The sequence below is a fragment of the Hylobates moloch genome, unplaced genomic scaffold (genome assembly GCF_009828535.3).
Source record: "Hylobates moloch isolate HMO894 unplaced genomic scaffold, HMol_V3 SCAFFOLD_12, whole genome shotgun sequence".
In the NCBI taxonomy this organism is placed as follows: domain Eukaryota; kingdom Metazoa; phylum Chordata; class Mammalia; order Primates; family Hylobatidae; genus Hylobates; species Hylobates moloch.
This window is the reverse complement of record NW_026652287.1, coordinates 102,658,913-102,674,519: the sequence shown is the minus strand read 5'-3', so window position 1 is coordinate 102,674,519 and position 15,607 is coordinate 102,658,913. Positions and strand designations below refer to the sequence as shown.

The 15,607-nt window shown below is 50.3% G+C and overlaps 1 protein-coding gene across 1 annotated transcript; it reads left to right on the top strand.

The window, feature by feature from the left end:
• Positions 1-10,323: 10,323 nt before the first annotated feature.
• On the top strand, positions 10,324-14,279 carry ZNF784 (zinc finger protein 784). Its single transcript, XM_032171225.2, has 2 exons — positions 10,324-10,409; positions 12,256-14,279. The coding sequence occupies exons 1-2, from the start codon at positions 10,332-10,334 to the stop codon at positions 13,147-13,149; spliced, it is 972 nt and encodes a 323-aa protein (XP_032027116.1). The 5' UTR covers positions 10,324-10,331; the 3' UTR covers positions 13,150-14,279.
• The last annotated feature ends 1,328 nt before the right edge of the window (positions 14,280-15,607 follow it).

Below are 15,607 nucleotides of genomic sequence, written 5' to 3'. Positions count from 1 at the left end.
CCCATTCCTACCATCAGCCATTTTCCCAAGGAGTCCTTGGAGATTGGCATCAGAAACCAACATCTGGGTGCTTAGTGTGCTTATTGCTACTGGGTCATCATTGCTTCTGGGCCCTTTCAGCCAACAGAGCAAGGAAATACTTACACCTATAGTCTCCTATGTATATGCTAGCCAGTGTAAATATACATATATAATTATTTCTAATAGTTGCCACATTCATAAAGTAAAAAACAAACAGGTGAAGTGCATATGAATAACATTTTATTTAACCCACCCTATCTAAAATATTATCAAAAATTTTCACATGTAATCAGTATAAAAATTACTGAGATGTTTTACATTCATTTTCGTTGTACTAAGTCTTGGATATCTGGTGTCTATTTTCCACTTACAGCATGTTTCAATTTGGCCTAACGCAATTTCAAGTCATATGTAACTAGTAAGTTAACCATATTGGACAGACAGGTCTACAGAAGTAGACAGGTAAACAGGCAATTATAATGCCGGGCCATAAGTGCAATGATAGCTCCAAGAGGCCAGAAGGGCCACTTGACTCAGCAGGGGAGAGGAATAGTATTGGAAAGGTTTTCCAGTGGTGACATCGGAGTTGTCTTGGAGAACACAAGAGAGTGAGCCAAGATGGGGAAGTGGATGCAAAAGCCAGGACTGAAAGAGCCTAAATAACTGTCCATCTTTCAGGGCAACTGAGCACACACAATGGACCAGGCAGGGGACGATGCCGGTGGAGACATCCACAACTACCAGACTAAAGAACTTGGACTTGGCCGGGCGTGGTGGCTCACACCTCTAATCCCAGCATTTTGGGAGGCCGAGGCAGGCGGATCACCTGAGCTCAGGAGTTCGAGACAAGCCTGGCCAACATGGTGAAACCCTGCCCCTACTAAAACTAAAAAACAAACAAAAAAAACCAAAAAAACAAATTAGCTGGGTGTGGTGGCACACGCCTGTAGTCTCAGCTACTTGGGAGGCTGAGGCAGGAGAATCGCTTGAACCCAGCATGCGGAGGTTGCAGTGAGCCGAGATCGCACCACTGCACTCCAGCCTGGGCGACGGAGCGAGACTCCGTCTCAAAACAAACAAACAGAACTATGTGTTGGTCGGGCGCGGTGGCTCACACCTGTAATCTCAGCACTTTGGGAGGCCAAGGCGGGTGGATCACCTGAGGTCAAGAGATCGAGACCATACTGGCCAATATGATGAAACCCTGTCTCTACTAAAAATACAAAAATTAGCCGGGCATGGTGGCAGGCGCCTTTAGTCCCAGCTACTCGGGAGGCTGAGGCAGGAGAATCACTTGAATCCGGGAGGCAGAGATTGCAGTGAGCCGAGATTGCGCCACTGCACTCCAGCCTGGGCGAGAGAGCGAGACTCCATCCCCCCCCCCAAAAAAAGTCTGTCTGTGTGTGTTAAGCGGCTGAGTTGGGAGCTGAGAGACTAGGGAAGAGAGGAGGCTGGCTGGTGCTGTGACCCAGATGAGAAAGAATGAGGCCTCAGCTAGGAACGAGGCTTCGGAGATGGAGAGACCTCGAGAGTGATTATCTGGGAATCCTCAGATCTCTCTTTTAATGCACGAGTTCCTGGTTTGAATTCCCTGATGAACTTCAGAGCTGCAGAAGAATTTCAGAGTGGTAGAATAATACTAGCAGCCCTTCCCAGGTGTCCCACATTGTCTGTGCAAAGGCATTCTGCTTGGTCCTTTCATACCTCATTTTATTTCATTACCCTGAGAGGTAACAGAATCATTCCTGTTTTACAAGTGACAAATATGAAGCCGACTAAGAGTTCACAGCTCTAGGGCACGCTGGTAGCGTTGGACTGAGACTAAAGTCCTCCCAAAACGCCAACATCCCTCAACCCAAGGAGAGCCGGTTTCCGTTCCCGCCTTCGGAGGCCAGCTGCCCGCCCCACACCGCATCTCGCTCAGGACTGCCGGTCTAGCCGCTCCGCGTCTCTAGGGTTTTCCCTTCTTGCCCATCTACCCGCAGGCTTCCTCTCGTCTCCACTCCCACACTGGCCCCTCTACCCGCGCGCCTCTCTATGGTTCCCCCTCTCCCTAGGCCCAGCCGTCCGGCTTGTTATATTCTCTCCTTCTCTAAGCTCCTCAACGCTGGAGCCAGCGGGTTCCACGCGGGTTGGGTCGGCTATCCGGGCTGCCTCTCTGGTCCAGCCGAGCGGAAACGGCGGCCAGTGAGAGTGCTTTTAGGGAAGGCCCGGTCCGTGACTTCTGGAGAGAGTCCCTGGCAAGAAGGGGCGCGTTGTGGGCCCTTTGGGAAAACGCTCCGGCTGGAAACACAAGGCTCCGAGAGGAAGGAGCCGCTCTGGGCTCTGAGCCACCCCACCCCCTTCAGTAAGTGGGACTCCTCCGCCCCACAACTCCCCAGACGATCACTCTCCGCAGAGGGGCTTCCTGTCTGTCGTTCATTTTTGTTCTGACAGCGCTGAGAACCAACAGGGAGATCGGGAAGTGCCCACCTCATCACACAGACGAAAACATGAGGCGCCAGAATGGGGAGGAGCTCGCTCGGAACCAGCCAGGAACCTCCGTGTTTTTCTGTTTGAAAACAGGCGGGGTAGGTAGCGACAAGAAGGATCCTAAGAGAGGCGTGGAGGCCCCCACAATCCGGTTCCAAGCCGGAGTCCAGTCTTACCCTTTCGTGTAGCAAAACGGATATTACTCTTTCACGTAGAAGTCGTTAAACATAGCTGTTCAGGTGGATTTACCACGAAGCTAACAAAGCTTAAGCTTCCGAAGCTCCTTGCGGGCACAACCACTTCCCTACGTAATGAGTGTCAGCAATTCAAAGTATTTAAGATTAGTCGCTGCTCAAAAAAGTTTGCCATGCCCTGTAAACTTAAATTCATACCTGAAAGAAACGTGATTTTAATCTTCCCAAACTTTACTAAAACTGCAACTGTCGTGAATCTCAAATAAAACTTTCTTAAACTGTAAATTGTTGTGGTGTGAAGAACAGATCGAAGGATGCAGGGAGGAAATATAGAGCTGTGTAAGGCTGTAAATTAATAAACGTATCTAGGCCGGGCACAGTGGCTCACGCCTGTAATCCCAGCACTTTGGGAGGCCGAGGCGGACGGATCATGAGGTCAGGCGATAGAGACCATCCTGGCCAACACAGTGAAACCCCATCTCTACTAAAAATATAAAAATAAAATTAGCCAGGCATGGTGGCGGGCGCCTGTAGTCCCAGCTACTCGGGAGGCTGAGGCAGGAGAATGGCGTGAACCTGGAAGGCGGAGCTTGCAGTGAGCCGAGATCGCGCCACCGCACTCCAGCCTGGGCGACAGAGCGAGACTCCGTCTCAAAATAAATAAAATAAAAATATCTTATATGCTTTACAATTGGAGGCTGCATATGGTAATTATCTTGTAAATGTCATTAGGTGGGATTTTTTTTTTTTTTTTTGAGACGGAGTCTCGCTCTGTCCCCCAGGCTGGAGTGCAGTGGCGCGATCTCTGCTCACTGCAAGCTCCGCCTCCCGGGTTCACGCCATTCTCCTGCCTCAGCATCTCCGAGTAGCTGGGACTACAGGCGCCCGCCACCACGCCCGGCTAATTTTTTTTTTGTATTTTTAGTAGAGACGGGGTTTCACCGTGGTCTCGATCTCCTGACCTCGTGATCCGCCCGCCTCGGCCTCCCAAAGTGCTGGGATTACAAGTGTGAGCCACCGCGCCCGGCCCGGGACTTATTTTCTCATGCTAAATGTTCACTTGTATATCTTATTTTGTATTTTTAGTTTAGTACTCTTTTTCTTAATTGGATAAGCTTCACTTTGTGCAAAATCTGGACCTGCCTCCCCTCACTGTCAGTGAGCTCTGAATATATATTTGCTATTATTGTTAATGTTATTGTTACTTTGCAGATCCAACAAGAAGGTTTGAGGACAATCTACTCTTTGAGGATTACTATTGGCGTAGGACTTCAGATGGCCATTGTTATCAGCTACTTATTCATCTCTTTATTCATTTCACATTCAATACACTTATGTATTGATTCACTAGTTCAATTCATGTGTATTGAATATCTGAATACTCCCAGACACCAGTGTGGATGCCAGAGATACGGGAGGCGAAGATGTGAACGTCGTATCTACCTTCAGGGAACTTATAGTATCATGAGAATTATCCATGGAATTTATTTGAGGTTTTCAAAATTCAGATTACAAAAACAGTCTACAGTCTCCCACACCAATATTTTATTGTGAAAAATTTCAAATATCTAGAAAAGTTGAAAGAATTGCATAGTAGGCCAGGCGCGGTGGCTCACTCCTGTAATCCCAGCACTTTGGGAGGTTGAGGCGGGCGGATCATGAGGTCAGGGGATCGAAACCATCCTGGCTAACACGGTGAAACCCCGTCTCTACAAAAAAATCAGCCGGGCGTGGTGGCGGGCACCTGTAGTCCCAGCTACTCCGGAGGCTGAGGCAGGGGAATGGCGTGAACCCGGGGGGCGGAGCTTGCAGTGAGCCGAGATTGCGCCACTGCACCCCAGCCTGGGCGACAGAGCGAGACTCTGCCTAAAAAAAAAAAAGAAAGAAAAAAAGAATTGCATAGTAAACATCCATATACCTACCATACCAGGTTTATAGTTTTTAAATATCATCTACAGTTTTTGATCCTGAAAGGTCATCATGTTCAGCCAATTATTTTTTTAAACTGCTTTATTGAGGTGTAATTCACATATCATTACATATATAATTCGCCCATTTATTTAGAGGTGTGTGTGTGTATGTGTGTTTGTTTTTGAGACATATTCTTGCTCTGTGCCCAGGCTGGAGTGCACTGGCACGATCTCGGCTCACTGCAACCTCCGTCTCTTGGGTTCAAGCGATTCTCTTGCCTCAGCCTCCGGAGTAGCTGGGATTACAGGCATGCACCACCACGCCCGGCTAATTTTTGTATTTGTAGTAGAGACGGGGTTTCACCATGTTGGCCAGGCTGGTCTCCAACTCCTGACCTCAGGTGATCCTCCTGCCTTGGCCTCCCAAAGTGCTGGGATTACAGGCATGAGCCACCGCACCTGGCCTCTTCGTAGTTTTTTTGAGACAGAGTCTCACTCTGTTGCCCAGGCTGGATTGCAGTGGCATGGTCATGGCTCACTGCAGCCTCAACCGCCTGGGCTCAGGTAATCCTCCCACCTCAGCCTGCTAAGTAGCTGGGACTACAGGCATGCACCACTACGCCGGGCTTTTTTTGTTTTTGTTTTTTGGTTTTGTTTGTTTTGTTTTTGGTAGAGATGGCTGTTGTGATGTGTTGCCCAGGCTGGTCTGGAACTCCTGGGCTCAAGGGATCCTCCTGCCTCTGCCTCCTAAAGTGCTAGAATTAGAGGCAGGAGCCACTGAATCCCAGCCAATTCACCCATTTAAAGTGTATAATTCAATAGTCAGTATATTCATAGTTGTGTGCAAATATCACGATAGTCAACGTTAGAACACTTTCATCACCTCAAAAAGAGATCCCATGCCCTTTAGGTGTCGCTCCTCTATTCTTCCTTCCCCGCAACTCTCTATCCCCACCCATCCTAAGGAACCACAAAGCTACACTCTGCCTCTATAGATTTCCCTATTCTGGTATTAATAGAATCTTATAATATATGGTCTTTTGTGCCTGGCTTCTTTCACTTAATAGATTTTTAACTTTTATTTTATTGACACATAATATTTTACAGAGTTTGGGGTACATGTGAGTATGTGTTACATGCATAGAATGCATAATGATCAAATCGATCAAATCAGGGCATTTTTGGTAACCACCATCTTGAGTGTTTATCATTTCTGTGTGTTGGGAACATTTCAAGTGCTCTCTCCTAGCTACTTTGAAATACACAGACCGGGCATGGTGGCTCACACCTGTAATCCCAGGACTTTGGGAGGCCAAGGCAGGTAGATCACGAGGTCAGGAGTTCTAGACCAGCCTGGCCAAGATGGTCAAACCCCGTCTCTACTAAAAACACAAAAATTAGCTGGGCGTGGTGGTGGGCACCTATAATCCCAGCTACTCAGGAGGCTGAGGCAGGAGAATCGCTTGAACCCAGGAGGCGGGGGTTGCAGTGAACCGAGATCGTGCCACTGCACTCCGGCCTGGGCAACAAGAGTGAAACTCCATCAAAAAAAAAAAAAAAAAAAAAAAAAGTATGTCTTCTATGTAACTATGTTGGTACCCATTAACCAACCTTTATTCATCCCCCCTTCCACCACACACCCTTCCCAGTCTCTAAGTTAGCATAATGTTTTAAAGGTTCATCCATGTTGTCACACAGATCAGTATTTTATTCATTTATGGCCAAATAATATTCTGCCCTATGGATATACCACATGTTGTTTATGGACATCTGGGTTGTTTCTGCTTTTTGGCTGTTATGAATAATACTGCTACAAGCATTTGTTTACAAGTTTTTGTGTGAATGTATATTTTCAGTTTTCTCGGGCACATAGAAAAATGAAAGGGAGAGGAATTGCAGAGCCATCTAGCTAACTCTATCAGCCAATTTCTTTTAAAAGGCAGGAAATCTAGGCTCCGTGAGGAGAAGTGAAGTGCTCGGGTTTTACAGGAAGATAGAGACAGAAGCAAGGCAAATCTGATTCCAAGTCCAAGACTCTTCCTGGCATGTTCTTTTATTTTTTTATTTTTATTTTTTTTAAGATGGAGTCTTGCTCTGTCTCCCAGGCTGGAGTGCAATGGTGCAATCTCGGCTCCCCGCAACCTCTGCCTCCCCAGTTCAAGCGATTCTCCTGCCTCAGCCTCCCGAGTAGCTGGGATTACAGGTGCCCACCACCACGCCCCGCTAAAATCTTCTTGCAATTGTCTAATGGCTCCGTGTAGCAGGGTTTCTAGCCTCAAGTCATGCAATAGTCTGTTAGTGTTATGCCAGGCACCGAGGGACTCAGAAGCCAGACAACAGGTGAAAAGGCAAGGAACCCAGATTCATTTTTAAATTTTAAAATTTTACATTTATTTTGTGTTTATTTGTTGAGACAGGGTCTCACTTTATCACCCAGGCCAGAGTGCAGTGGTGTGATCTTGGCTCACTGCAGCCTCAACTTCCCAAGCTTAAGCAGTCCTCCTGCCTCAGCTCCCCAAGTTGCTGGGACTACAGGCGTGCTCCACTGTGCACGTTAATCTTTGTATTCTTAGTAGAGAATACCAAGCCCAGCCAGAACCCACATTTATTGAGCACCAGTTGGTTCCAGGCATCACATAGACCTTCGGCATTCTCAATCGGTGGCATTCTAACTACAACCCTGCCAAATGACATTATGGTACCCACTTTGTAGATGTCAGCTAGACACCTAGAGGGAACATTGCCCAGAGTTGCACAGCAAGCGGATAAACGGATCTGGACCCAGGTTTGCCTGATTTGAAAGCTGATGCTAATTCCACTAAACAGTGCTCTCCTCTGCGAATATTTAATAGCTTTAGTGGGGGTGGGGAGGAAAAAAGAGAAAAAAATACTCAATAGCCTTAAGCTCTGGTACAAAGTTCTTCTATCTGCGTGAATTCAATTTCTCACTCATTCATTCACCAAACACTCACTAAGGCATATACATGCCTTCTATATAGGGATGTACAGAGGGGATGCAGAGATGACATACTTCCAGCTCTCAAAAAAGGGAAACTGGAGGATGAGTTCTGGGTGCTATGAATGATCTCTTTTATTATTTTTTTTTTAATTTATTTTTTTTTTTTGAGACAGAGTCTCACTCTGTCGCCCGGGCTGGAGTGCAGTGGCGCAATCTCGGCTCACTGCAAGCTCCGCCTCCTGGGTTCACGCCATTCTCCTGCCTCAGCCTCTCCGAGTAGCTGGGACTACAGGCACCCGCCACCACGCCCGGCTAATTTTTTTTTTGTATTTTTAGTAGAGACGGGGTTTCATCGTGGTCTCGATCTCCTGATCTCGTGGTCCGCCCGCCTCGGCTTCCCAAAGTGCTGGGATTACAAGCGTGAGCCACCGAGCCCCCCCTGAATGATCTCTTTTAATAAAGAGCTTCTCAATAAGAAATAGACCAGGTGCAGTGGCTCATGCCTGTAATCCCAGCACTTTGGGAGGCCGAGGCGGGCAGATCAGCTGAGGTCAGGAGTTCGAGACCTGCCTGGCCAACATATAGTGAAACCGACCCCATCTCTACTAAAAACAAAAAACAAACAAACAAAATTAGCTGGGCTGTAACACACTGGGAACAAATCTGAACGTTCCTTCTAAACCACCGCAGGCCGACTCGAGGCTCTGGCAGTCAGTGGAACCTCAGCAGAACTGAAAAGGCTTTGCTTTGTTTCCACAGTAAAGGGTTTTGTGGTTACCTCTGCACCACTTGTGATAACGTAATGATGTGTCACACCTGTAATCCCAGCTACTTGGGAAGCTGAGGCAGGAAATTTGTTTGAATCAGGGAGGTGGAGGTTGCAGTGAGCTGAGATCACGCCACTGCACTCCAGCCTGGGCTGTTTCTCAAAAAAAAGAAATGATTTCACACCCAAGAGATTAGCAAACATTTTAAAGTTTGAGTATCAGATATTGATAAGAACGTTAAGCAACAAAGGAACCTATTTATTGCTAGTGGGAGTGCCAAATGGTAGTAATTATTATAGCTAACTCATAGCACCTGCTGTGTGCCGTACATTGTCCAAAATACTTTACATATAATGACTTCGTTAATCATCATAGCAACTGTGTGAAGTAGGTTTTATTATCATCCTCATTTTGCAAATTATGAAACCTGGACAGAAAGGGCTGACTTAGGCATTAGACACAGTAGTAAATACAGTGCCTAGTGCCCATGATACTCTTGGGGACCCACAACATTAAAAACTTTATTTAGGCTGGGCGCGGCGGCTCACACCTGTAATCCCAGCACTCTGGGAGGCCGAGGTGGGCGGATCACCTGAGGTCAGGAGTTTGAGACCAGCCTGGCCAAAATGGTGAGACCCTGTATATATTAAAAATACAAAAATTAGCCGGGCATGGTGGCGGGCACCTGTAATCCCAGCTACTCAAGAGGCTGAGGCAGGAGAATCGCTTGAGCCCGGGAGGCAGAGGTTGCAGTGAGCCATGATCATGCCACTGCACTCCAGCCTGGGCGACAGAGCGAGACTCCATCTCAAAAAAAAAAAAATTATTTTAAAATCAAAAGAAAAGAAAGGGGAAATATAGCTTTGGAAGACCAAGGCAGAAGGATCGCTTAAGGCTAGGAGTTCAAGACCAGCCTGGGCAAGGCAAGACAGCAAGATCCCCATCTCTATAAAAGAAGAAGAAAGGAGGAGGAGGAGGAGGAGGAGATAATTCAGCCTAAGTGGTGTTTATCTTGATTTTATACCAATATATCACAAAATATAATTTCATATATATTTATGAATGAAAGGATCATCATTGGGATCATGTTTAAGTATCTCCTATCCTACCCTTTCAAGAAAACTATTTAAAGATGTTTCCAAACTCTTCCATATCTCTTCTCAGTGGTTTGTCACAATGCTTCTACAGTGCTATACAAAAGAAAGAGAAATGGTCCAGAGAAGCGTAGTGACTTATCCAAGGTGACACCACCAGGAATGACTAAACTGGGCAGCTAAGAAGAGCCCCGTCCTTGATGCTGCCGAAAACCCCGCGTCTTTGAGCTCTTTCCTCCCAAACATAACATCAGCTTGCGGGTTTTTGCGTCCTCCCAGGACCACCTTTGTTACTGTTTACTGAATATTTTTCTCTACACTGCCTTTTTTTTTCTTTTTTTTTTTTTGACAGAGTCTCTCTGTCACTCAGGCTGGATGCAGTGGCCAGATCATGGCTCACTGCAGCCTCGACCTCCCGGCCTCAAGCGATCCTCCCACCTCAGCCTCCCGAGTAGATGAGAATACAGGCATGAGCCACGGCACCCGGCCTACACCGACGTTTATAAACTTGGCGTCATTACGTTGTCATGAGCAGTGCAGAGGTAATCGCAAAAACGTTTACTGTGGAAAAAAGCAAAGCTTCTTCAGTTCTGCTGAGGTTCCCCTGACTGCCAGAGCCTCGAGTCGGCCTGCGTTGGTTTAGAAGGAACGTTCGGATTTGTTCCCAGGCTGTTACAGGCATCCTAGCGCCACACAGAGCGTACCCTCGGAGGGACCGACAGGTAATTAGAGACGGAACAACTCACATTCTCCCGGGCTCAGCCGCCACGCCACGCCACGCCACGCCACGCCCCCTGCTGCACCACGCCCCCTCGCAGCCCCGCAGTGCGCCTGCGCAGTAGCTCTTACGCCAGTTCGAGCCCCACCCCCTTTCAGAGGGAACATTGGCCTCGGGGGCGGGGCTTGGGCACAAGATGGCCGCTGCGCGCCCAGAGCCCCAGAGTCCGAGCTCACCGACCCCGGAGTCGCGATCCCAGGAGCCACTGGACCTGGTGCGGCAAGGAAGGGGCCTGGGCGTGGGGCTCGAGGTGGGAGGAGGCCGTAGTGTAGGGGGCGGGTCCGGGGCGTGGCCTATGAGGGGTGGGCGGGGGAGGTATTTAGTGCTATGGCCCTGGGGGTGGGGCTTCTTGGGGTTGCGCGAGGGGCGGGGAAGGGGAGGAGACTATGCCATGGTGGGTGGGGTGGGAGGGGAGGGACCTATGGGTGGTGGGCGGGGCCTGAATGGGGGCGGAGTCTGAGGACGGTGGTGTCTTGTGGGGCGGGTTTGGGTCCAGGGAAGGGGGCTTACCAGGGATAATTTGCATAATTTGGGTGGAGCCTTGTAAGGGGCGGGGCTCATAAATTCTAGGGCAAATTCTAGGGTAGAAGGTTGGGAAGGTGACCCCGAAAAACGTGGGGGCTTATGATTGGAGCACCTATGTTGGGGTAGGGGATAATTCTTCAAGGGTCTTAGTGATGCTTCTCGAATGCCCAAGGGAGAATTTGGGGGTAGAAGTGGGTGGTCTAGGTGACTGGAACTTCCTCCACGTTCCCCCACTCAGAATTAGACTAATTGAGGACATTCATTCATTCAACAAACATTTACTGAGCTCCTACTTCGGCTCTGTAGATAGAGAAGTGACCAAGACAGACAAGGGCTGTGTTCTCTTGGAGCCTGAAGTCTCTTGAGGGGAGAGAGACAATAAATGAGAGTTACTGTGATATGTTCTATAAAGGAAATAAAAATTGAGCCAATTTCTATAAATTGAGCCAAGAGTGGGGGTGGGGCAGCTAAATTTAGACGAGAGAAGTCAGCTGGGTGCCGGCTTATGTTTAAGCTGGGGTCAGAGAGATAAGTGGAGCTACATCGCCACAGATATTATAGTGACGATTTGGGATAAGTACATTTGGAGCCACTGGAGGGTTTTGAGTGCGAAAAGTGACTTGATCTGATTTACATTTTCAGAAGACCTTCAGGCTATTCCAGGGAGGTGGGTTACAAGCCAGCAGAAGTAGGAACAGAGATGCCCTTGGGTTTTTCAATTTTGGAGGCGCCAAGTGATGGGGCTTTAACTAGGGTGGAGGAGAAAAGGTGGGATCCATGATATATTTTGGACAGGAGGGGAAATGTTGATGAGGATACAACAGAATCCTGGAGGATGGGCCGGGCGCGGCGGCTCACGCCTGCAATCCTAGCACTTTCGGAGGCAGAGCCAGAAGGATCTCTTGAGCCCAGTAGTTGGAGACCAGCCTGGGCAACACAGTGGGACTCCCTCTACATTAAAAATAATAATAATAATAATTTTTGTTTGTTTGTTTTGCTGTTTAAGATGGAGTCTTGTTCTGTCGCCTGAGCTGGAGTGCAGTGGCATGATCACATCTCACTGCAACCTCCACCTCCTGGGTTCAAGCGATTCTCGTGTCTTAGTCTACCGAGTAGCTGGGATTACAGGCAGCAGCCACAACACCTGGCTAATTTTTGCATTTTTAGTAGAAACGGTGTTTTGCCATGTTGGCCAGGCTGGTTTCGAACTCCTGACCTCAGGTGATCCACCTGCCTTGGTCTCCCAAAGTGCTAGTATTACAGGCCTGAGCCACCGTGCCCAGCCAGAAATAAATTTTTTTTAACTAGCTGGGTGTGGTGGTGCATGCCTGTAATCCCAGCTACTCAGGGAGCTGAAGTGGGAAGATCGCTTGAGCCCAGGAGGTCAAGGTTGCAATGAGCCATGATCGCGCCAGGGCAACAGAGTGAGGCACTGTCTGAGAATAACAAAGGAGCCCAAGCTTTGATAATTGGGGCGTGCTGGGGCGGTCCTGAGGCAGGTTCCACAGGCTCCTCTTTCTTCTCCTCTTGCCCAGGTCCTGGTGCCTGATGACTGCCGGCCCGGCACACCCCCGAGTGACCTCATCGAGATCCAGGTGGTAAAGGTGACGGACACCACACTGGTCCCTGAGCCCCCGGAGCCAGGTTCTTTCCACTGTGCCTTGTGCCCTGCTGCCTTCCGGCTGGTTTCCGAGCTGCTGTTCCACGAACATGGCCACTTGGCTGGGGCCGAGGGAGGCGGGCAGGGTGGGGACCCGAGCCGGTGCCACGTGTGCGGCCACAGCTGCCCGGGCCCCGCCAGCCTGCGCGCGCACTACAGCTTGCACACGGGGGAGCGGCCCTACCGCTGCGCGCTCTGCCCCCGCGCCTTCAAGGCCTTGGCGCCCCTGCTCCGGCACCAGCACCGGCACGGGGTGGAGCCGGGCACCTCTCGGAGGCCTCCGGACGCAGCGGCCGTTGCAGAACAGAGGCCCGGGGTGGCCCCGGAGAGGGCGGAGGTGGTGATGGCGGCGGCGGCGGCGGGTGCAGCGGTGGGGAAGCCTTTTGCCTGCAGGTTCTGCGCCAAGCCCTTCCGCCGCTCCTCAGACATGCGAGACCACGAGCGCGTGCACACCGGCGAGCGGCCGTACCATTGCGGCATCTGCGGCAAGGGCTTCACCCAGTCCTCGGTGCTTAGCGGCCACGCCCGCATCCACACTGGCGAGCGCCCGTTCCGCTGCACGCTCTGCGACCGCACCTTCAACAACTCCTCCAACTTCCGCAAGCACCAGCGCACCCACTTCCACTGGCCGGGGCCGGGGCTGGGAGACTCTGGAGGCCAGCTGGGCTCGTCCGCGGCCGAGGGGTCGGGGAGCGGGTGTGGGGTAGGGGACCCTGCGGAGGAGGGGCGGGGGGAGGCCGCGAAGGTGAAGCTGGAGGTCGACCAGTAGGCTGCAGACCAAGGACTTGGGTTAGTTAAGGCGGAGGTAGGAGGCCGACCGGGGGGCGGGCGGAGTGGGGAAACGGAGGCAGGGGACAGAAGAGGGGAGATTGGGGGAGAGATGACAACTGCAGGGAGGGCTGCGAGCCGCTAGTGATGGAGAGCAGAGGGAGAGAGCCAGGCTCCAGACTCCCACACGCCCACACGGCACCTCTGCAAGGCCTAGGGGAGGACAGGTGCAGCTCTTGAAGCTCTGCGGGTGTGCGGCCAAAGGCAACGCCCACGGGCTGGATGTCACTTCCCCGACTGCCTCTTGGTTGGCTTGTCCTTGTGCAAGACCCAGCCTGTCACGACAGAGCCTGGGCACTTCAGAGGAGGAGCCAGGATCGAATGGAAGGGGGGAATTGGGGTCTACCATAGTGTTCTGCTCTGGTCCTCCATGGGTGGACCAGGATGGAGTCTCTTGCCTACCTCACTGCATTGCACTGGACCTGGGATGCCTATACACCCTCAGGCAGAAGACACTCACCAGGTTATCTGTGAAGAGACTCTGGGATCCCGTCACCTCGGAGCCAGAGGGTCCCCAAGTCACAGCTGAGAGCACTTGAGCCTCAAGGATGTAGCCTGACCATAGGATCTTGACTCCAACAGCGGCAACCCCCACCCCCACCCCCACCCCCATTGTGGTCCGTCCTTAACCCATCCACTCTTCTTCGGAGGCAACTGAGAACACATAAAGCAAGCAGCTACCTAGCATCCCCCTCCTAAAGCTTTAGACTCAGAGCCCAGGGTCCCCCACAAGCCTCAAGGTAGCCTCAGGTTTCTCTAATTTCCTCCACTCCCAGTTCGAAGCAAACAGCTTACTGCCTAGTCCCCGCCAATCCCAAGGAAGGGCTGGCTGATGGCAGCATGGTGGGCTGGCCTAGGTGTGGAGTGAAAGAGTCACTGTGGTGGGGGCGAGAGGACTTGGGAGCTGGAGGTGTGACACCTTCAGTTCTGTTCCTATTAAAGGACCTTCTGAAGGGCTTCTCTGTCGGTCTTGTATTCGGATTGTCCGCTTTGGGGAGTTGGGGGAGGAGGGGGCCACACCATGGTCTTGCCACCAGCAGTGAGTTGCATCATACCTTCCTCCAAGCTTCTGTTTCCCCATCCTTAGAATGGGGGGTGAATAGGCCCCACTGTGTGGTTACGTGTTATGTGGTTCAGCTGTAGGAGAGGGGGGTCAGGGAAGTTTGGCAAAAGCACACTCAATGTGCTTTGCATGCTTGTTGAGTGAGAGCCTCTGATTTGCACACCTTTCTGTTCACCCAGTGGGCCCCATGAGATAACTTACAGGCAACTCACAATGTGAACAGAACTCATTCCATTTTCCTCAAAGAAACCTTCATGCTTCTGATGTCATTGGCACCACAACCCAAGCTGGATACCTGGGCAGGTTTAAACCTTCTTCATCCTCATTCTTATGCCCAATCCCTTATCAGTTTCCCTCAATTGAGCCAGTTAATATCTTCGGAACTGGAACATCTTTTCAGCATCACTACACTGGTAGACCAGCAGTGGTCTCACACACAGACAACTGCATAGCAGTCCAGTGCCTGCCTTTTGAGATGGAGTTTTGCTCTTGTTGCCCAGGCTGGAGTCCAATGGCACAATCTTGGCTCACTGCAACCTCTGCATCCTGGGTTCAAGCAATTCTGCTTCAGCCTCCTGAGTAGCTGGGATTACAGGTGGGCGCCATCAGGCTCAGTTCATTTTTGTATCTTTAGTAAAGATGGGGTTTCATCATGTTGGCCAGGCTGGTCTCAAATTCCTGACCTCAGGTGATCTACTCGCCTCGGCCTCCCAAAGTGTTGGGATTACAGGCGTGAGCCACTGCGCCCGGCCACCTGCCCTCTTCATTCTCCATATGGCATCCACGCAGATCCTTGTCACCAAGCCACAGCTCCTTGTGGCTTTGAGACGATTTGGAAATGTGAATGCCTACAGGAGCTTGGTGAAAATGTAAATACATGAGCAAGACAGCCAGGTTCAAGGGGAAAATATCAGCAACATGAAATAATAGCGATTGCCACCAGGTCTCAGAATTGGTATTCTACAAATTGAAGAGTGCCCCATCAGAAGAGGGTAACGGCTGCCCAGCTCCGGAACGCAGATTGGGTTGCCACATCTTCCAGTTTCTTTCAGAAGTTCCATTAGTTCACATTATGTAAAATCTTTTGATTTCCCAATGTTGGCAGTCAAGTCAAACTTTTTAAAAAATGCACAGACTAAACAAAAATGTGTTGGTGGTCATATTCGGCCTTGCAGCTGCCAGTTTCCAGCCTCTAGCCTATAAAATCACCCAAGCCCCACAATTTGGAATTCAAGACCCTTCAGGGTTTAGCCCCCAAGAACCCAACCTCCAGCCATACTAATCTGTCTTAAATGCTCCAGAATAGCAGGGTTTAGTTCAACACACTAAACTCTCC

What these genes read in the sequence shown, in the direction of transcription:
- ZNF784 (XM_032171225.2), top strand. Translation starts at nt 10,332, where the DNA reads ATGGCCGCTGCGCGCCCAGAGCCCCAGAGTCCGAGCTCACCGACCCCG. An exon ending in CCCAGGAGCCACTGGACCTG is followed by an intron (nt 10,410 to 12,255) that starts GTGCGGCAAGGA and finishes CCTCTTGCCCAG; the next exon opens with GTCCTGGTGCCTGATGACTG.